The sequence below is a fragment of the Artemia franciscana genome, chromosome 15, assembly GCF_032884065.1.
Source record: "Artemia franciscana chromosome 15, ASM3288406v1, whole genome shotgun sequence".
NCBI lineage: Eukaryota > Metazoa > Arthropoda > Branchiopoda > Anostraca > Artemiidae > Artemia > Artemia franciscana.
This window is the reverse complement of record NC_088877.1, coordinates 18,375,213-18,397,488: the sequence shown is the minus strand read 5'-3', so window position 1 is coordinate 18,397,488 and position 22,276 is coordinate 18,375,213. Positions and strand designations below refer to the sequence as shown.

Below are 22,276 nucleotides of genomic sequence, written 5' to 3'. Positions count from 1 at the left end.
GACTAAAGCAGGCTGGAGAAGGTGCGTTTGTATTGTTCATCAAAGATGATAAGAGACGGAGCTTAGATACTCTTTACCAAAGGAGATCGGAGGTAGAGGGTATGTGCTGACAAAAGGGGACCGAAAACAGAGCGCTTGCACTGTGAAACAAAACGAGTCGGAAACGGAGCGTACGCTCTGTTTACCAGTGGGGTGAATGGCTCCAAATAGACAGATTGATGGCCAAAGGAAGTCACAACAGACTATATACACAGCTTACTAGAGGAAGCCCGAGACAGAACGCACACTGATGAGCATGGAGGGGTCAAGATTAGAGACAGGTCTATGAAGCCTCCATTTTGTACGAGTTATTTGCCCGAGTACTCCCCCTACCCAAATAATAATCCGTGTAAAAATAGAGTCTTCGTTGATATATATTAATATAAAGTTGAACATTTTGTATTTTGTTGATATCAGAGTCACACAAGCACTTTTGATCTCTACGACTGACTGATTCAAATCAAGGCTTTTAGATCTGTGTTTCCAACCCCTATTCCTTTTGCCAAAAGGTACTTAATATAAAACGTTTTCACTTCTGTCGATTCATAGTCATTTGGCATGGTCAAGAACTCTTATGATCATACCCATAGGTATGTAATCTCATGCCATCTCTCTTTGATGGTGCTTACGCTCCTCCATTCATCCACTGGACATCAGTGTGTACATCCTGTCTCCAACTTCCTTTGGTAAACTGTATATACACTCTTTTCCGACCACATTTGGTTCACAATGCAGATGCTGCGTCATCGATGCCCTTGGGAAAACAGCAATTGCGCAATCTTTATACTGTCTTTTTATTTTAAGTTTTTATTGTTTTAAAAAGTAGAATTCTGAGAAAGAGTCAAACTTTAGCGTAAAGAGCGGAGCGTTGAGGGGGGGGCAGCCCCTTTCATATACAGAATAATTTCTATTCGTTTGAAGTTTTAGTGTCGCTCCTTACTTTCAGTTAAAAAAAAAGTTTTTTGTATTTAATTTCTAAATGTTTTTGAATTAACGCAAGTTTTGATTTTGTCTTACCGTACATGAATAACTAAAACGAAATGTGCATATTAATTTTACTTTTTTGGCTAAATGGCTTTCTTAAAATTTCGATAGGACGATTTTGAAAAAAAGGAGGCGGGGAGGGGGCCTAGAAGCCCTCTAATTTTTTGGGTTACTTAAAAAGGCCACTAAAACTTTTAATTTTATTTACAAACGTTTTTATCAGTGATAAATATACGTAGCTTACGAATTAAGTTAAGTAAAGAACTTCTTTATTCGTATATTTTCATTACGTATATGAGGAGGTTCGCCCCCTCGTCAATGCTAAAGTTCGATTTTTGTTTCATTTTTTAAGAATGACCCCTGAATCACAAAGGTCGTTTAATTAGAATAAATTGCTCTTTTGAAATTACCAAAAATACTTCAGCGTAAAGAGCGAGATATTGAGAAGGGGACGAAAACCCTCATATACCTAATAATTTCTGTTCGTTTTAACTTTTAATGTTGCTCCTTACTTTCAGTTGAAAAAAACTTGTTTATTTTATTTAATTTTTCGTCGTTTTTTTTTAAAATAATGCTGGGAAATCCGGCACCCCCTTAATGGAAATTCTCTTCCCCCATGATAAATTCCTCAATAAAGAAATCCTCCCACGTAACCCCCTCCACCCAACCACCTTCACCCACCAGAAAAAATCCACCTGAAAACGTCTGTATATATCCCACTAACCAATGCTATATGTAAACAATGGGCAAAGTTCATAACTTTGCCCTTCCCCCGGGGACTGTGGGGGATTAAGTCGTCCTCTAAGACATAGCTATTAGACTTTTCTACTATGTTGAACAAAATGTCTATCTCAAATTGTGATCCGATGACTATGGGAAAAAATGAGCGTGGGAGGGGGTCTAGTTGCCCTCCAGTTTTTTTGTCACTTAGAAAGAACTTTTAATTTCTGTTAGAATTAAACCTCTTGCGATATCCTTAGACAACTGGGTTTATACAATCACCTGGGAAAAAAAACAAAAAAATGAAATAAACACGAATCTGCGATCTTTCCTCCTGCAAAAAATACAAAATTACACATTTTTGCAGATAAGAGCCTGAAACCTCCACGGCTCTCCAAAACTCAGCGTTCTCTGATACGCTGAATTTGACGGTGTCGTTTTTATTAAGATTTTATGACTTTTAGGGGGTGTTTCCCTTTTTTTCTCGAAAATAAAGCAATTTTCTCAGGCTTATCAATTTTGATTGGTCAGATTGAACTTGATGAAACTTAGATATTTAAAATCAGCATAAAAATACGATTCTTTTGATGTGTCATTGGTATCAAAATTTCGTATTTAGTGTTTTGGGTACTATTGAGCCGGGTCGCTCCTTTCTTACGGTGCGATGCCACCACAGCTTAGATACCAATACAGTTATGAAAACTTCTATCTTGCCCATGAGAAGCTTTTGGTACAGAGCTCTGAACTTGGCGCCTCCTCCAAGCCCGCGCTCTGACGCGTAGATCGTACTACAACACCATAGGCGGGAACACAATTTTGTTTGGTTGCATACACAGAAATACCAGTTTCCTGTTACCAATTAGATACCAATACCAGTTTCCTGTCTCAAGCTGCTAGCATCGCTACCGCGCACTGTATCCCAAAAATAAATCGAGTTTTCATAACTGTATATTGGTATCTAAGCTGTGGTTGCCACGAACTGTTTGATTTTTAGTTCGAATGCTATGATTTTAATCAAAAGTAGAACACATACAAATGTCAACTGGATGTGTATTTTGTACTCGAAAGTGGTTGCAATAAAGCACTGGTAAATTTTAGTTCACAGAACGGAGCGTTGAGGGGGGGGGGGGTCAGCCCCCTCGTGCGCTAAAAAAAACACTGTTCGTTTAAGTATTAATGTCACTCTTTAATTTTTACTGAAAAGCTTGTCATTTTTTATTTCTTAGTTTAATTATGTAGTAAGTCAAACTTAAACAAACTCAAATCACTGAGAGCTAATAAATGAAACCTAAAACGAATAGAAATTAACATTAACAATAAAGTAAAATATGAAGCAGACATTCCAATATATTCACGTTGGGATGCTGGACTCCTCGATTCGCCCTAGTGGAGGGGGCTGAGTGGAGGGGGCGGGATGTTAACCGCAGGTGGAGGAAAATAAGACCAAATGTCGCAAGGCCATATCCAGGGTGGCTAGAGGGTTTGAGCCCCCTCACAGAATGTTTTTTTCTGATTCGTAAAAACGTAAGAAAAATGGATATGGACAAATTTTGTAAGCATCTTCCGCAGTTGCTTACTCCAAGTTCCAAGTTGCTAAACTAAACTTGATAAGAGATAAAGAAAAAAGGATAATGTCCAGGCTTCTATTTTCGAGTGTACAGGACAAGTTCGACCTTTTTTTGTGTGTATGGGTGGGGGGTCCTTAAAAAGGGTTATCAAGACATCTACCTAATTTGGCCGCCATATTTCAGCATAACTTAACCAGGCTTGATATTTAATGCTCTAGTAAGGATTTTTAGGTTCAGGACCAAATTCAGCCTCTGTTGGGGATGTGTTCTAAACAAACAAACTTTGTAATAGGTACCATCCCGAACTCTGTATCTTAATAGATAATTTCCCTGAACTTTGTGTGGTTCACAGAAAAAGAGGTACCGGATTATTGTCATCAGTACAGCATTGTTGGACGTCATACCCTAGCCAAACGTGGTTCGACATAGGAGCTAGTGTCCTTGTTGTTCCTTTTGATTCTCCAGATTTTCCAACTCTTTAGGGGGGGGGGATTCCTAAATCCTTTTATATAGACATATACTTGAAGTAGTTGTTGGTTCCCAAGCTTACTTGCTCGGGGAAAATGCCAGAGATTTCATGTACCTTTTTGGGACTTAGCACTTGATCTGACCTTTGCGAGAGAGCGAAAAAGGGTTCCCAATTTTCGACAACCTGCCCTCTGACAGGTTTGGTTGCTGTATGTCAGCCAAATCTGGCAAAAGTTAAGATTAAGTGTTAATAGTTATGCCTTTTGGCGTAAGATCCTTGCCGAATCCAAAATCTCGGGAGGGTCCCAATGATTTTTGTCGTTGACACTTCTTCAAGAGGGATTGGGAGGTTTCAATTGAAATTGATGTAAAATAAGTTGAAATGTACCATTTATGACATTTTTGGATCCAGGTTACATATTATTTGAAAAAAGGGCTCAACATTCTTGCAATAAGGTAATCTGCCAGAATAGGTTTTCTGATTTTAACAAAGATTGCTAAATAAGAGCTAATTCCAGGTTTATCAATTTCTGGGTCGGACCCTAGCTGACTGTTGTAGGGGAAGTATGTTGATAAGTTTGTGTCATCAAGACATTTGCCAGAAGAGATTATTGGATCTCATCGACATCTGGTAAAAGACAACACTTCGTTAGTGTGGGACTATTCCAGATTCTTTGTAGAAAAGAGATTATTAAATTCGAGTAATTAGAATATACCAAATTTATTCAGAAGCAACAATTATTGTCCTTGTTAGGATTTCTCGGAATTTGAGACTCGCTCGATCTCTGCGTTGAAGGAGGGACAGGGTTTTCTCTTATTAATATAATAAGGATATCTAACATAAAAGAACGTTGAGTTTCGACTATATTGGGTTGAAAGTAAGAAAAAAGCTTATAGTTTTGCCTTTGAACTTGATCCCTATGGAGGAAGTGCATATTGGATATCAATTGAGTGTGGTTGGGATTAGCAGCTAGGGTTTAATCTATGTATTTAGAATGCTTAAATACGATAGTTTATCATGCATTTTATGCTCGATGCAAGTTCCGTATGATTTTTTAGGTCTGGTATCCTTTTTGGTCTCAATGGGCATACACATATGTGAAACGACCGTAAAATAACCATAGGAATTCAAACATGGTTGCTTCATACGCATAAGCTTTATTTCCGGAATTATATATGGTGGGGGTTGGGGTGCTTTCACGTCCCCTTAGCTATTAATTTTTTTTTTGTATTTCGGTGTAAAATCAGAAAATTTTGCAAAATATCTTTGTTTTATTTTTTTTTTTATTAGGAAAATCCTTGTCACCCCCCTCTCCAATATGTTCGTGAACTGACACCACTGACCTCATGGAGCCTTTTTTCCGGAGGTTTAGTTGCATATCAAATATTCGCTTTTCGATGGTATGCTCCTAGAAATTGTGGGTTTGCCTTTTTCCCCAAAAAAGGATTGATCTTAAAAATTTGACGTTTGTATGCAATTAAAAGAAACAGGAGTTTATTCCTAATGCATATAGCCTTTACTGAATGGAATGCCCAATTAGACTCAAATCCTGAAGACTCCTGGAAATGTCGGGCATTTAAAATTCAGACGGCGAGATAGATTTCTAGGCAGTACTTAAAGGTGAAGTCTGTGGGTGAGTCACCTTATTTTTATGCTCGGATAGGATCTGCATTCTAAACAGACGGTCAAGCTAAACTGGAAAAAATTGCGAAATATTAAACCCCATGAAGACAAAAAAATTGATTAGTCTAATATCAATATTAAATAAAAAAACTAGTTTTTTTTTAACTGAAAGTAAGGAGCGACATTAAAACTTAAAACGAACAGAAATTACTCCGTATATGAAATGGGTTGTCCCCTCCGCAGTCCCTCGCTCTTTACGCTAAAGTTTTTAATTGTTTTAAAAAGTAGAATTGTGGCAAAGAGTCAAACTTTAGCGTAAAGAGCGAGGGACTGCGGAGGGGACAACCATTTCATATACGGAGTAGTTTCTGTTCGTTTTAAGTTTTAATGTCGCTCCTTATTTTTAGTTAAAAAAAAACTAGTTTTTTTTATTTAATTTCTGAACGTTTTTGAATTAATGCATGTTTGATTTTGGCTCTCCACACATAAATTATTGAAATGAAATTAGTATATTAATTTTTTTTGGCTAAATGGCTTTCTCTTAGTTTTGATCAGACGATTTTGACAAATAACGGGTGGGGAAGAAGGCCTAGCTGCCTTCCAATTTTTCGGTTACTTAAAAAGGCTACTAGAACTTTTAATTTTCAACGAACGTTTTTATTAGTAAAAAATATACGTAACTTAAGAATTAACTTACGTAACAAACTTTTATATTCTTATATTTTTATTATGTGTACGAGGGGGTTTGTACCCTCGTTAATACCTTGCTCTTTACACTAAATCGTAAGTTTTGTCCCAATTCTATAAGAATGACCCCTGAATCAAAAAGGCCGTAGAATAAATAGTTGAAATTACCAAAAATATTTTAGCATAAAGAGCGAGGTATTTATCTCCTCCTAAATACCTCGCTCTTTATGCTAAAGTATTTTTAGAACCCCTCATATGCGTAATAATCTCTGTTCGTTTTAAATTTCAATGCTATTCCTTACTTTCATTTGAAAAAACGTTTTCATGTTTATATTTTCATTGTTTTTTTATAGTAACGCTAGAAAATCCTGCGCCCTTTTCATTGAATTTTTCTTCCCCCATGACATATTCCTCAAAGGAAAGATCCTCCCACCAACACCACCCCCCAAACCAAATAATCCCCATGAAAACGTCTGTACACTTCCCAATAACCACTACTATATGTAAACACTGGTCAAAGTTTGTAACTTGCAGCCCCTCCCCCAGGGATTGTGGGGGAGTAAGTCATTCCCAAAGACATAGTTATTATGGTTTTCGACTATGCGGAACAAAATGGATGTCTTAAAATTTTAATCTGTTGACTTTTGGAAAAAAATTAGCGTGGGAGGGGGCCTATTTGCCCTTCAATTTTCTTGTCACTTAAAAAGGGCACTAGAACTTTTTATTTCCGTAAGAATGAGCCCTCTTGCGACACTCTAAGACCACCTGGTCGATACGATGACCCCTGGGGAAAAGAAAAAAAAACAACAAACAAACAAATAAACACGCACCCGTGATTTGTCTTCTGGCAAAAAATATGAAATTCCACATTTTTTTAGATAGGAGCTTGAAATTTTTGCTATAGAGTTCTCTGATATGCCGAATGCGATAGTGTGATTTTCGATAAGATTCTATGACTTTTAGGGGATGTTTTCCCCTTTTTTCCAAATTAGGGCAAATTTTCTCAGGCTCGTAACTTTTGATGACAAAGACTAAATTAATTGAAACTTATATATTTAGAATCAGCGTGAAAATTCAATTCTTTTGATGTATCTTTTAGCATCAAAATTCCGTTTCTTAGACTTTCGTTTACTATTGAGCCGGGTCGCCCCTTACTACAGTTCTTTACCACGAACTGTTTGAAAAGAAAATAATTCGGTATTTCGGGGCTTCTGACATTATTACTCCTTTCGGAAATTAGGCTCAAAGTTGAAAAAGGATTATATTTTTTCTCTGGGCCCCTTTCCACGTCTTAGTTCGTTTATTTTCCCGTTAGTTTTCACCTGTTTTTGCTTTATAGTTGTGTTATCTCTTAGCAGTTCTTTCGTTAGTTGAGTTATGGTTGTGGTATATATGTTTTATCGCTCGTATAGTTGTATTATTTTCAAATTATACTCCATAATAGAGAGGCTCCGAACACCCAGCATTGTATATTAAGCTCTGAATTTGACGTTTTTTTCTAACGTGACCAGATTCGTCCTGCGCCCTTTTCATTGAATTTTTTTCCCCTATGGCATATTTTTCCTCTGTACACTTCCCAATAACCATTATTATATGTAAACACTGGTTGAAGTTTGTAACTTGCAGCCCCTCCCCCAGGGACTGTGGGGGAGTAAGTCATCCCCAAATACATAGTTATTATGATTTTCGACTATGCTGAACAAAATGGCTATCTCAAAATTTTGATCCGTTGACTTTGGGAAAAAAATGAGCGTGGGAGGGGGCCTAGATGCCCTCCAATTTTTTTGGTCACTTAAAAAGGGCACTAAAACTTTTCATTTCCGTTAGAATGAGCCCTCTTGCGACATTCTAGGACCACTTGGTCGATACGATGACCCCTGGGAAAAAAAAAAACAAAAACAAAAAAAAATAAACACGCACCCGTGATTTGTCTTCTGGCAAAAAATGCAAAATTCCACATTTTTGTAGATAGGAGCTTGAAACTTCTACAGTAGGGTTCTCTGATACGCTGAATCTGATGGTGTCATTTTCGTTAAGATCCTACGACTTTTAGGGGGTGTTTTCCCCTATTTTCCTAAATAAGGCAAATTTTCTCAGGCTCGTAACTTTTGATGGCTAAGACTAAACTTGATGAAACTTATATATTTAAAATCAGCATTAAAATGCGATTCTTTTGATGTAGCTATTGATATCAAAATTCAATTTTTTAGAGTTTTGGTTACTATTGAGCCGGATCGCTCCTTACTACAGTTTCGTTACCACGAACTGTTTGATAAAGACGAAAAGCAAATGTGAAGAGGATAGCTTTTTTTGTAGCAATTTAGTATAAAAAATGGTTTATCAAACGAGTCATCCCCATTGTGTATACTAGCTTATTTTGCTGGCTGGTATTTCGTTTTCAACTTAGAATCTTATTTAAGCAAAAGAATATACTAAGTAACCAGGGATACACGCAAAAGCAAGGCCCTTGGGGTTTGTTCCTCCTCCCCCACCATAAAAAAATCCAAAATGTTCTTTTATTTCTGTACACTTCTAATTCAAACTATCAAATAAAATTGTTTTTTTTTAACTATTGCCTCCTCCCCCTCCCCTTGTTTTTTATTATTGCATCCTCCTTCTTCCCCCTGAAAAATTAGTCTTAAGGTCAATCTCCTAGGTTGAAAGCAAATTCTATTTCCAATAACATTGAAATACGTTACGAGATTTCCTCCTTTCTCATTGGCTTAATTGCTCCTTGAGGGTTGTATCAGAATATCTAAAGACTGTTGACTTTCCCTGAACATTAAGACCGGATTTAAAGGGAATTTAGATTTTTCACATGTCTAATTGGTAACAGCTGACCATTTGAATTTGGTTGATTACAAGTCAGATAACAGTTTAGCATTTGAATTTTCACGATGGGCAGAAAAAAAATACAAAAACAAAAAAGGGACGGGAAAACCTGAGACATTAGTAAGTTCTATCTCAACGTTATAGTAGAATGTATTACTTTTATTCATTTACAAGTTACTATTTCAAACAGTTCGTGGTAACAAACTGTAGTAAGAAGCGACTAGGTTCAATAGTGACCAAAACTCTAAAAAACAAAGTTTTGATATAAATAGTTACATCAAAAGAATTGCATTTTAATGCTAATTTTAAATATATAAGTTTCATCAAGTGTAGTCTTACCGGTCAAAAGTTACGAGCCTGAGAAAATGTGCCTTATTTTAGAAAATAGGCGGAAATACCCTCTAAAAGTCACAAAATCTTAAAAAAATCACACCATCAGAGTCAGCATATCCGAGAAACCTACTGTAGAAGTTTCAAGCCCCTATCATAAAAATGGTGGAATTTTGTATTTTTGATAACGGGTGCGTATTTTTTTGTTTTTTTTTTTGTTTTTTTCCTCAGGGGTGATCGTATCGACCTAGTTGTCCTAGAATGTCGCAAGATGGTTCATTCTAACGTAAATTAAAAGTTATAGTGTCCTTTTTAAGTGACCAAAAAATCGGAGGGCACCGAGACCCCCTCCAACACACATTTTTCTCCAAGGTCACCGGATCAAAATTTTGAGATAGCCATTGTGTTTAACTTAGTCAAAAACCTAATAACTATGTCTTTGGGGATGACTAAATCCACCACAGTTCCCGGGGGAGGGGCGGCAACTTATAAACTTTGACCATTGTTAACACATAATAGTTGTTAATTATGTAGTGTACAGACGTTTCGGGGGGACTTTTTTGTGTTGGGTTTAGGGTGGGTTGGGGGGGGGCAAGTTGAGTGGGAGGATCTTTCCATGCCGGAATTTTTCATGAGGGAAGAGAATTTCCATGAAGGGGTCGTAGGATTTTCTAGCATCATTTACAAAAAGACAATGAGAAAATTATTTTTTTTTCAACTGGAAGTAATGATCAACATTAAAACTTAAAACGAACATAAAATATTACTTATATAAGGGGGTTCATCTCTTCCACAATACCTTGCTCTTTACGCAAAAAGTATTTTATATAACTCTAACTAGTTATTCTACGGCCTTTGTTATTCAAGGGTCATTCTGAAAGATTTGGGACAAAATTCAAGCTTTATTGTAAAGAACGAGGTTTTGACGAGGGGGCAAACCCCCTCACAATAAAAATATACAATTATATAAGTTCGTTGCATAAGCTAATTCGTAAGGTACGAATGTATATTACTAACAAAAACGTTTATAAAAAAATAAAACAAATCTAGTTGTATTTTTAAGTAACCAAAAATTGGGAGGTAACTAGGCCTCCTCTCCCACCCCCTTTTTTTTAGCGAAATCGTCCGATCAAAACTATGAGAAAACCATTTAGCTTGCAATTAACATAAAAATTGCTTCTCCAGACTAAACATCCGTATGATATATGGGTAGATTATTGCAAAATATATCGTGCGAAGAGTATGTTCCGGCACAATATGCTTCAATCTTTTGAGGATGCCAACTCCAAGTGCAACTTTGGTGGAGATAATGTCGCTATGATGCTTCTACGATAGATTAGAATCAATATGGAAGCCGAGGTACCGCAGTGATATAGCTTGTAAAATAGGTTTTTCACCAAATAGAACTTTACTGAATACATCAACAGAATCACCCACTCCACAGAATGTCAGTAAAAATTTTTCTTTACATTCACACACAGCAAACTTAAACTTGTAAACATCTCTAATCTTTTGAGAGTAATATGAGCTTTAGCTATTAAATTATCTGCAGATTTTGCAAATTTTGTTAGAAATAATGTTAGTAATATATGTATCCTTTAGATAAACGTGCATCATGTTCACGTAAACTAAATAAAGTAAAGGGCCCAGCACAGACATTTTGCTATTTATAATATTAGATATCGTCGTATGAGTTTCTACACCAGGTAACTACTTTAACCCATGAAATACAAGGCTATCAAGCATGGACTCTTGATCATAATTATCAAGCTTTTTTTCTATTCGACCAATTCTCTCCTACAAATTTTCAGTTTGAAATCTCAGACTACCTAGTAGAGCCTGCTCAATTTATTGAACTTTTCAGTAACTGAAAGTAAATGAAAGTAAGGAGCAACATTAAAACTTAAAACGAACAGAAATTACTCCGTATATGATAGGGGCTTTTCCTCCTAACGCCCCGCTCTTTACGCTAAAGTTTGACTCTTTCTATTAACTTTATTTTTAAAACAGTAAGAAACTTTAGCGTAAAGAGTGGGGCGTTGAGGAGGAAAAGCCCCTTTCATATGCGGAGTAATTTCTGTTCGTTTTAAGCTTTAATGTTGCTCCTTACTTTCATTTAAAAAAGCTTGTTTTTTTTATTTAATTTCTGGACGTTTTTGAATTAATGCATGTTTTGATCTTGGCTCTCCGCACATAATAATTAAAGCGAAATTTGCATATGAATTAATTGCAATTAATCGGAATATTTTGAGAAAAAGGAGCGAGGGATGAGGCCTAGTTGCACTCCAAGTTTTTGATCACTTAAAAAAGCAACTAGAACTTTTAATTTTTTACAAACGTTTTCATTGGCAAAAAATATACGTACTTACGAATGAACTTACGTAACGAACTTCTATATCCGTATGTTTTTATTGCGTATATGAGGGGGTTCAACCCTGGTCGATACCTCGCTCTTTACATTAAAGCTTAGATTTTGTCCCAATTCCTTAAGAATGACCTCTGAATCACAAAGACCGTAGAATAAATAGTTGAAATTACTAAAAATACTTTAGCGTAAAGAGTGAGGTATAACGAGAAGGTAAACCCCTGATATGCATAATAATTTTTGTTCGTTTTAAGTTTTAATGTTGCTCCTTACTTTGAGTAGAAACAAACTTTTCATATTTATTTTTTCATTGTTTTTTCAAATAATGCTCGAAAATCCTGCGCCACCTTAATTGAAATTCACTTCCCCCATGAGAGATTTCTCCATGGAAATATCCTCCCATGTAACCCTCCCCCCTCAAATCCCCCCTAAACCAAAAAAAATCCCCCTGAAAACGTCTGTACACTTCCCAGTAACCATTGCAATATGTAAACACAGGTCAAAGTTTGTGACTTGCAGCCCCTCCCACGGGGACTGCGGGGGAGTGAGACGTCCCTAAATACATAGTTATTAGGTTTTTCGACGATGGTGAATAGAATGGCTATCGCAGAATTTTGATCCGGTGACTTTTGGTAAAAAATGAGTGTGGGAGGGGGAGTAGGTGCCCTCCAATTTTTTTGGTCACTTAAAAAGGGCACTAGAACTTTTAATTTCCATAAGAATTAGCCTTCTTGCGACATTCTAGGACCACTCAGTCGATAAGATCACCCCTGGAAAAAAAAAGGAAAAACAAAAAAAAAAAAAAAAAACAAATAAACACGCATCCGTGATCTGTCTTCTGGCAAAAAAAAAAGCGAAATTTCACATTTTTGTAGATATGAGCTTGAAACTTCTACTCTATGGTTCTTTGATACGCTGAATCTGATGGTGTTAAGATTGTATGACTTTTAGGGGGTGTTTCCCCCTATTTTCTAAAATGAGGCAAATTTTCTCAGGCTCGTAACTTTCGATGGGTATAACTGGTCTTGATGAAACTTATATATTTAAAATCAGCATTAAAATGCGATTCTTTCGATGTAACTATTGGTATCAAAATTCCATTTTTTAGAGTTTCGGTTACTATTGAGCCGGGTCGCTCCTTACTGCAGTTCGTTACCACGAACTGTTTGATTGGTTATATTTTCCAGCAGATGACTTCTTATTTTCTCCAGCTGTGCTTCAGTTGTTGCTAATTGTTCGTAAATCAGGGCGATACTTGAAGACACCGAGTTAGACCCTAATTTATCTCTTGCTTCCAGGGCTTAAAAGGTCTTAGAAAAAGTTTCGTAAATTTCTGTGGTATTAGTAAGTTTTTGTGGCACTTTGTATTTACAAAGTGACATATAGTGATCGTAAATTCTGTCAGTCTGTCTGTCTGTCTTTCCCTGTTTTGCTAGTTTAGTCACTTCCAGATAAGCTAGGACGATGAAATTTGGCAGGCGTATCAGGAACCAGACTAGATTAAATTAGAAATAGTCGTTTTCCCCAATTCGATCATCTGTGGGGAGTGGGGAGACGGTTAATTCAGAAAAAAAGACCGGTTTGAAACTTGGTGGAAAAAATGAGAACAAATCCTAGATACGTGATTGACATATTCGGAATGGGTCCGCTCTCTTTGGAGAAGTAGGGAGGGGGGTTAATTGTGAAAAATGAGAAAAATCTGTACCTGACAAGATTAAATTAGAAATAATCATTTATCCGACTCGACCGTCTGTAGGGGGGAGTGGAGGGACGGTTAATTCGAAAAAATGAGGTATTTTTAAGTTACGAAGGAGTGATCGAATCTTAATGAAATCTCATATTTAGAAGGATCTTGCAACTCAGATCTTTTATTTTAGATCTGACTGAATCCAGTTTCATTGGGGGGAGTTGAGGGGGTGGGACCAGAAGTCTTGGAAAACGCTCAGAGTGAAGAGGTCAGGATGAAATTTGGTGGGAAGAATAAGCACACATCCAAGATACGTAACCGCCGTAACTGGACCAGATCCGCACTCTTTGGGAGAGTTGGGGGGAGGGTAACTTGGAAAAATTAGAAAAATGAGGTATTTGTAATTTATGGACGGGTGATAAGATCTTAATGAAACTTTATATTTAGAAGGATCTTGTGCTTCAGCACTCTTGTTACAAACCCTGACAAGATCTGGTGACAGTGGCCAGAGGCGGAGGGGGAAACCAAAAATCTTGGAAAATGATTAGAGTGAAGATATCGGGATAAAACTTGGTGGGTAAAATAAGCAAATATCGTAGATACGTGATTGACGTAACTGGATGGATCCACTCTCTTTGGGGGAGTTGGGGGGGAAGGGTTAATTCCGACAAATTAGAAAAAATGAGGTATTTTTAACTTAAGAAAGAGTCATCAGATATCAATGAAATTTGATGTTTGGAAGGATATCGTGTCTCATAGCTCTTATTTTAAATTCCGAACGGATCCGGTGATATTGGGGGGAAACTGGAAGGGGGAACCAAAAATTATGGGAAACGTATAGAGTGGGGGGATCGGAATGAAACTTGGTGGTAAAAACCATCGTAAGTCCTAGATATGAGATTGACGCAACTGGAACGGATCTGCTCTCTTCGGGAGAGTTGGGAGGAGGAGGGTTAATTCTGAAAAATAAAAAAATAAGGTATTTTCAACTTACGAAGGAGAGATTGGACCTTATTGAAATTTGATATTTCCAAGGATAGCATGTCTCAGAAAACGCTTAGAGTATAGGGGTCGTGATGAAACTTGATGGTAAAAATAAGCACAAGTCCTAGAAACGGGATTGACATAGCCGGAACGGATCTGCTCTCTTTTGGGGAGTTGGGGGGAGGGGGAGGGTTAATTCTAAAAAAAATACACAAAATTAGGTGTTTTAACTTATGAAAGAGCGATCGTACCTTAATAAAATTTCATATTTAGAAGGACCTCGAAACCCAGATCTCCCATTTTAAATCCCTACCAGATCCAGTGTCATTAGGGGGGGGGGGGGGAAATATTGGAAAACGCTTAAAGCGGAGAGATCAGGATGAAACTTGGTGGAATGAATAAGCACACGTCCAAGATAGGTGACTGACATAACCGGCTCGGATCTGCTCTCTTTGGTGGAGTGGGGGGGGGGGAGTAATTCGGTAAAATTATAAAAAATGAGGTATTTGTAACTTCCGAACGGGTGTTCAGATCTTAATGAAATTTGATATCTAGAAGGATCTTGTGCTTTAAAACTCTCATTTTAAATCCCGACCAGATCCGATGACATTGAAGGGAGCTGGAGGGGGAAACCGGAATTCTTGGAAAACGTGAAAATCGAGGTATCTTACAAATGGGTGATAGGATCTTAATGAAACTTAATATATAGAAGAATCTTATGTCTCAGATAATCCATTTTCAATTCGAATTGGATCCAAGGATATAGAGGGTTGGAGGGAAAAACAGAAACCTTGGAAACCGGAAATCTTGGAAAACGCTTAGAGTGGAGAGATCGAAATGAAACTTGATGGGAAGAATAAGCACAAGCTTTAGATACGAGATTGACATTATTGGTATAGATCCGTTCTCTTTGGGGGAGCTGGAAGTTGTTAATTTGGAAAAATTAGAAAAATTGAAGTGTTTTTAACTTAAGAATGGGTGACCGGATCTTAATAAAATCTGATAATTAAAAAAAACTCATGTCTCAAAGCTCTTCTTTTAAATACCGACCAGATCTATTGACATTGGGGGGGGGGGGAGTTGGAGGGGGAAAACAGAAAACTTGGAAAACGCTTATAAACGCCGTAGATACGTAATTGACGTAACCGGACTGGATCCGCTTTCCTTGGGGGACTTAGGTGGTGTGGTTCAGTGCTTTGGTGATTTTGGCGCTTCCGGACGTGCTAGGACGATGAAAATTGGTAGGCATGTCAGGGAGCTGCACTAATTGACTCTTTACAGTTGTTTTCCCCCGATTTGACCATCTTGGGGGCTGAAGGGAGAGGAAAAATTAGAAAAATTGAGGTATTTTTAACTTACAAATGGGCGATCGGATCTTAATGAATTTTGATATTTAGAAGGACCTCGTGTCTCAGAGCTCTTGTTTTAAATCCCGACCGGCATTAAGCCTTTGATTTTTCTCTTAAAGCAAGCTATTGATTCTTAGAATTTTACTAGAGCTCATATCACATGAGCTCTTGGCTCTTGGCTCCTCTTGAGCTCGTCACAAGTGCCATATGAGCTCTTAGCTCTTGTTTTTGACGAATCTATATATATAAAAATAAGTTGTCTGTGGATCTGTGGATCGTGGATCAGGTGACGTCATGTTTCGGCTGACGTCATGAAATTAGTTGCCATCATTTTTGCTTTGAAGGTGACGTCATTCAAGTTATATAAGACATATGTTCGCGTAGAATTCTATTAATGTTTAAGTTTACAATGACTGATGAAGATGCTCAAAGAGTCTATGCCAAAAAACTTGCTGCTGATAGAGAAAGTCAGAAAAGAAAGCGTGCCGAGGAATCAAAAGAACAGCAAGGAAACAGGCTTGAGGCTAAAGAACGCAAAACCGCGCAGTTAGATGAAGATCCACCTGGACAGCGAGAGTCAAAACATATTAAAACTGAAAATGATAGCGATGATGATTGGGTTTGGGATTTTGACTTGGATAAGGTCATCAATGACTACCAGATTTTAGTTAAAAAAACAAAGGTTCGGCGATATGTATTTCATAGTGAAGCTGAAAAATAAAGAAGAAAAAGAAAACTGAAAAAAGATAAATTACAGACTGGGATACCGGGACACAAATGACGACCGGGACACAGGGAATATAAATGACGACCAGGACACAGGTATTTAAGAATATCGTTCAAAGACAAATTTTTAATTGTAAGAAGACCGTTGAAAGAGAAATTTCTAATTGTAAAATGACTGAAAAACCTACAATGGCAACGGTACCACCATCGAAGTAGATAACCAGTGGGTTTACGGCCAACCTACCATCTTCAAAGATACCACGATAGGAAGACTCTACAACCGTTCACCCCAATCAACATGAATGCTTCTTTCTACGCCTGCTTTTGGTGAATGTACCCGGTCCGACATCCTTTGAGTATTTGAGAACTGTAAACGGTACTATACATGACACTTACCGTAGTGCATGCCAAGCTCTGAATTTATTGGAGAATGACCAACACTGGGATAACTGCATCAATGACGCGTGCGAAACGTCAACCCCAAGTCAAATTCGTACACTTGCTCTCCATCAGCTCCTACAGAGTTATGGGAAAAATATAAGTCAAAAATGTCCGAAGATATACTCCATCGAAAACAGTTAGAGACGTCAGAAATGACTTTTGATTTTACATCAGAAATTTATAACGACACTTTAGTTATTATAGAAGATTTGTGCGTACGTATGGCAAACAAACCTCTTCAGGATTTGGGAATGCCTTCACCTAACCGTATCGCTGCTGTTTCGACATGTGTAGAATTGGATCGTGAACAAAGTTACAGTACGAGTGATCTATTGTCGTATGTACAAAATAACATTTACAAGTTAACGTCGGAACAAAAAGACATTTATGATACGATAGACTCAATTTCAGGACGTATACAACTACCTGCTGATTTCTGTAGTTTAGTGACGTCCAAAAATGAATTGATTGAAAAAGTATTTCCGAATATTCTAAAAAATTATAAAAATAATAAATGGCTAAGTGAAAGAGCGATTCTCGCACCCAAAAATATAGACGTCCACGAAATCAACAATAATGTTTTGACCAAGATTCGAGACCAGGCAGTCCTTTGCAAGTCAGTCGACACAGTTTTGGAACCAAATGAAGCGGTTAATTATCCATCTGAATTTTTAAATTCCATATATCTTTCAGGGTTTCCACCACACGTGCTACAACTAAAAATAGGCGTACCAATAATACTTTTAAGAAATATCAACCCACCAAAGCTTTGCAATGGCACGCGACTTGCCGTAAAAAACACAATGGAAAGCCTAATAGAGACGACAATCTTGACAGGGCCTTTTGAGGGTAAGGCTGTTCTTATTCCTCGCATTCCCATGATTCCAACGGATCTGCCTTTTCAATTTAAAAGATTGTAATTCCCAATTCGATTAGCATTTGCAATCACCATTAACAAAGCTCAAGGTCAATCATTAGAAAAATGTGGTATAGATCTTAATACTGATTGTTTTTCCCATGGACAATTGTAGGTTGCATGTTCGAGGGTCGGTAAACCTGACAATCTATTTATATGCAGCGACAATTGGACAGCGAAGAATGTTGTATATTCGCAAGTTTTACGCAGTTAATTTGTATTGTATCCATCTATCTATCTATCTATATAAAAACGAGTTGTGTGTATGCATGTTTGTTTGTTTGTAAAAAGAGCGTTTGCATATGACGTCATTATTAGTGCATACGGCTTTGTATATGCACAGACAATGGGAAAGCCAAGAATGTTGTATATTCGCAATTTTTACGTAGTTTAACTCCTGCAGACGAAATGAATGCTTGCCTGAAAAATTGTAATTTATGGGCACACGTAAAAATATTAAAACTACAAATATGCGTGTCCGATTGCAAAACGATGATTCTGGTCAAACATTTTCAGATCAATTGCTGGCAATTGGAAACGGAAAGCTTCCAGTAGTGGGAAAGCCAAAAATGTTGTATATTCGCAATTTTTACGTAGTTTGAAACACATATATAAATCTATCTATATTCACAGGTGGGACACAGGGACACAACTACAATGGCGCGTAACTAATATGGCGCGTAACGACTTACGCGCGCGGGGGGGGCTTGGGGGGGCGCGAAGCGCCCCACCAACTAGGTGTTGGGGTGGCGCGAAGCGCCACCCCAACAGCTAGTAGTATATAAATATAAGTAGATTCAAAAATTTATTAAATACCCCTAAGAGGTTTCCTTCCTCCCTTACCTGTATTTATGACCCCAGGGCAAGATTGCCCAATGTTTATTATGCACCTTCAGGAACATATGACTTTAACTCCGTAAAGCAAAGTATATGATTACCGCGGTTCCAAACCGGGGTAATCAGTCATTTATGAACGAGCCTATAAATCGTCAACTATATGAGATGTTGGGAAAAACCAAAATATTCTAAGATACGGCACAATTAGGAATAAAATGAGATCCCGTGGAACAAAAATGGACGAATATCCTACAACTTTCGATAAAAAAAATAATGTTCGTATATTTTATAGGCGTTTCTTTACTTTTAAGAGCCAATAATGTTTAAAATAATGTGTTTTAAAGAATAACGTTCTTTTTTTAAAATAATATTCATACATTTTATAGGCCTAAAATCGCTATTTCTTTACCTTTAAAGGCCGATAATGTTTTAAAATAATGTGTTTTTAAGAATAATGTTCTTTTTAAGAATAACTTTCTTTTAAAAATAATGTTCATACATTTTAAAGGCCTACAATCAGTGTTTCTTTACTTTTAAAGGCCAATAATGTTTAAAATAATGTGTCTTTAAGAATATTGTTCTTTTTAAAAATAAAGTACATACACTTTATAGGCGTACAATCGGTGTTTCTTTACTTTTCAAGGCCAATAATGTTTAAAATGATGTGTTTTTAAGAATAATGTTCTTTTTAAGAATAATGTTCTTTTTAAAAATAACGTTCATACATTTTATAGGTCTACAATCGGTGTTTCTTTACTTTTAAAGGCCAATAATGTTTAAAATGATTTGTTTTTAAGAATAATGTTCTTTTTAAAAATAATGTTCATACATTTTATAGGTCTACAATCGGTGTTTCTTTTACTTTTAAAGGCCAATAATGTTTAAAATGATATGTTTTTAAGAATGATGTTCTTTTTAAAAATAATGTTCATACATTTTATAGGCCTACAATCGGTGTTTCTTTACTTTTAAAGGCCAATAATTTTATCTGCTTTGTAACAGCTGTGTAACCTAACAAATTCCCATTCGTATGAGGTGTTAAAAATGATATTGCCTCAAGGTGTTGTTGCCAATTATACATGTTTTCAACTTCCTTTTAAATCTGGTCGTAATAATAAGAAGATGTCAACATTCTTAATGATATTCTGGCAAACCCCTTAAGGAGTGCTTAAGCCAATGAGAAAGGAGAAAATCTTGAATACTAAGAATTATTGCTAAAATCATCTCTTATAACTACAAACTTAATAATCTTTGGGATTATTAATCAGTATAAGATCTACAAAATGACACAAAAATCAAGGCTGTATAATTAGTACAACTCTTGTAAATAGTAAAGGAAGGATATCTTAAATAGCAAATTTTAAAGGAAACTGATGATAATAAAAAAAAAAATTCCCGGCCAAAAATTTTGAAATCTTGTGGCAAATCGAGAGGCTACTTTACAATTCTCTACATCTTCTAAAAGTAATTTTATTACTACTTTTAAAAATTAGAGGTGTCCCCACTAATTAATTTTTTATGAAGCTCTAAAGAATAAAAAGCGATTCTCCTTTCAATGAAGCCACAATCCAAAGAATCCTCGTGTCTGCTGTTAATACGCATTTCACTGCTATAGGAAAATAGCATTGGCTTCAAACCTCGGAGATCCACCTTAATATTAGCCCCACACGAAAAAAAAAAATCTTGGGTACGTGCTTGACGTAAATCTTAAGCTTGACAAGGGCCGTCCAGAAGTAAACATAGAAACATGTTCATTTCAGCCTTGATATTTATAAAAAGTGATGACTTTCATTGGTCAAAATTTGCAATAAGCGTTTTTTTTTTTTAGAATTTATTTTTTCAAGGAAAGCAAGCGCAGTGGTTTCCTCGGGAATTAATATTGTTTAGTAAGCTTCAGTGCATATCAGATATTCTTTAATCTATTTCCCTCTTAATTAACTTATCTATATCATATAAAAGTCAGGCGAAAAGGGCTAAGAAACAACTTGAGAAAGCAATTAAAACTAGCGATTCAGAAAAGTCAAAAATAAAGAAATGCTGAATTTTGTCGCTATTTTAAATAGATTTTTCAGTTATAAAAATAAGAACTAGAGACTGAAAAACTGCGAAAAAGAGAAAACTGACGTAAAGAACATTAGAAAGAGGACAATTGGCCGACAAACGAAGTTCGTTCAAACCTTTCCTGTGTGAAATTATTTACAAGACAGGTTACACTATCGTTGTTTTCTATGACTAAGCAAGTCTAAACATGAGATTTCTTTTTCTTTTCTAGTCATCTGCCCAAACTATCTTTATCCTTGATGCATCTAATAGAAGTACATACACACAGGAACAACAAGTCCGGAAGCCTGGTCGTGAAATAACAACGTTTCTTCTCGTGTCCAACGTTGCCATGTGGGTCGTCAAAACTCTTGAAAAATCAAGAAGTGATGCTCATCCTATTCAATACCATTTTTTTGGCTTATGGCCTTGGACCATTATAACAAACGTGTTCATGCCTTTGGCAATATTTTTCAGATATCACTCCACGGTTTGTTTCTTTGAGATTTGGAAGCGGTGCTACAAAATGAAGTTTAATGATGTAAACGATGTAAGAGTCGATAAAGTTCCAAGAGTTTCAATTTCTGCATAGAATTATGATATTCGTATATGATTTTAAGTTTGTAGTGTATCTATATTCGAAACAAGTATCCGGTAACAGAACTATGAAAGCTAATAGTGAATTGACTTAACATTTACGTAAATGGTCACCAATATATATCTTTTGCTCTTACTGTAAAGCTGATAATTTCTGGAACAGTTAATAGCTCCATGTGGTTTTGATACTAATCGGCCGACAATGAAGTGGGAAATGATATGGATAATTTTGACTAGATAACGAAACGATATCTACTTGGAAATTCTAGGCATCAGCAATAGAGCCCAGCTCCTGTCTGATATTATATAATAATGCCTGAGTAATCATCCGCTCTGCAAAGCTGGCTAGAATTCTGGGAAGTCATTTGATCAATTAAGACCATTGTTTTCTGTGATAGAGGAGTAAGTGGTCTTATTATGCTTTTAAGAAGCCCATGGAAGATTTTTAGGTTGACGAAAAACTGATCCGCCCGTAAACCTTGCACGGCACTCTCATATCCTTTGAATACCTTGGGATGTTTTTGGTACACTAATATACTTGTACTATGTTTATCATCTGTACTTTTGCGTTTTCTTATGGATTTGCAGAAATTTTTATCCCTTAATACAGACAATTGTAAATCCTTCGTTGATGTCTCAACGTGGCACCAGAATTTCAGAAAGCTTAATTTTCCAGTTTCATGAAAGCTAATGCCGATACATATGTTTAATTAGATTTTAGGCTTTCAAAGGGTGTTAAAATGTTTTACACGCTGTGGCCTACTATTGAAATTATTTTAGATATTGCAGAATCGAAACAAATTCAAATGGCATCATTTTCCTCTAGGCCTTCCTCTAGAATTAGTATTATCTAGAATATCAATATTGTCATAAATCGTGTATTTATATTTCTATACATGTATTTACATTTCTAAAATGATATTGAGCTTGTTTTCACAAAATCTCAAATAGAAAAAAAGTTATCAAAAGCTTGTCTTAAAATCCAAGCATTAGAATACTGTTTAGTACTTGCCGAAAAACATTAAAATGTAGACCTTTTTCTTTTCCTACCTTAATGTTTTGTTAATTGAAAAAACTTATTT

The 22,276-nt window shown here is 36.4% G+C and overlaps 1 protein-coding gene across 1 annotated transcript in view; it reads left to right on the top strand.

Annotated features, from left to right (window-relative positions):
- Positions 1 to 21,746, top strand: part of LOC136036550 (proton channel OtopLc-like) — an 80,398-nt gene extending 58,652 nt beyond the window's left edge. The window contains exon 12 of the mRNA XM_065718853.1: positions 20,830 to 21,746. Coding sequence (XP_065574925.1) covers positions 20,830 to 21,189 — 360 coding nt within the window. The 3' untranslated portion in view covers positions 21,190 to 21,746. The remainder of the gene's footprint in view (positions 1 to 20,829) is intronic.
- The last annotated feature ends 530 nt before the right edge of the window (positions 21,747 to 22,276 follow it).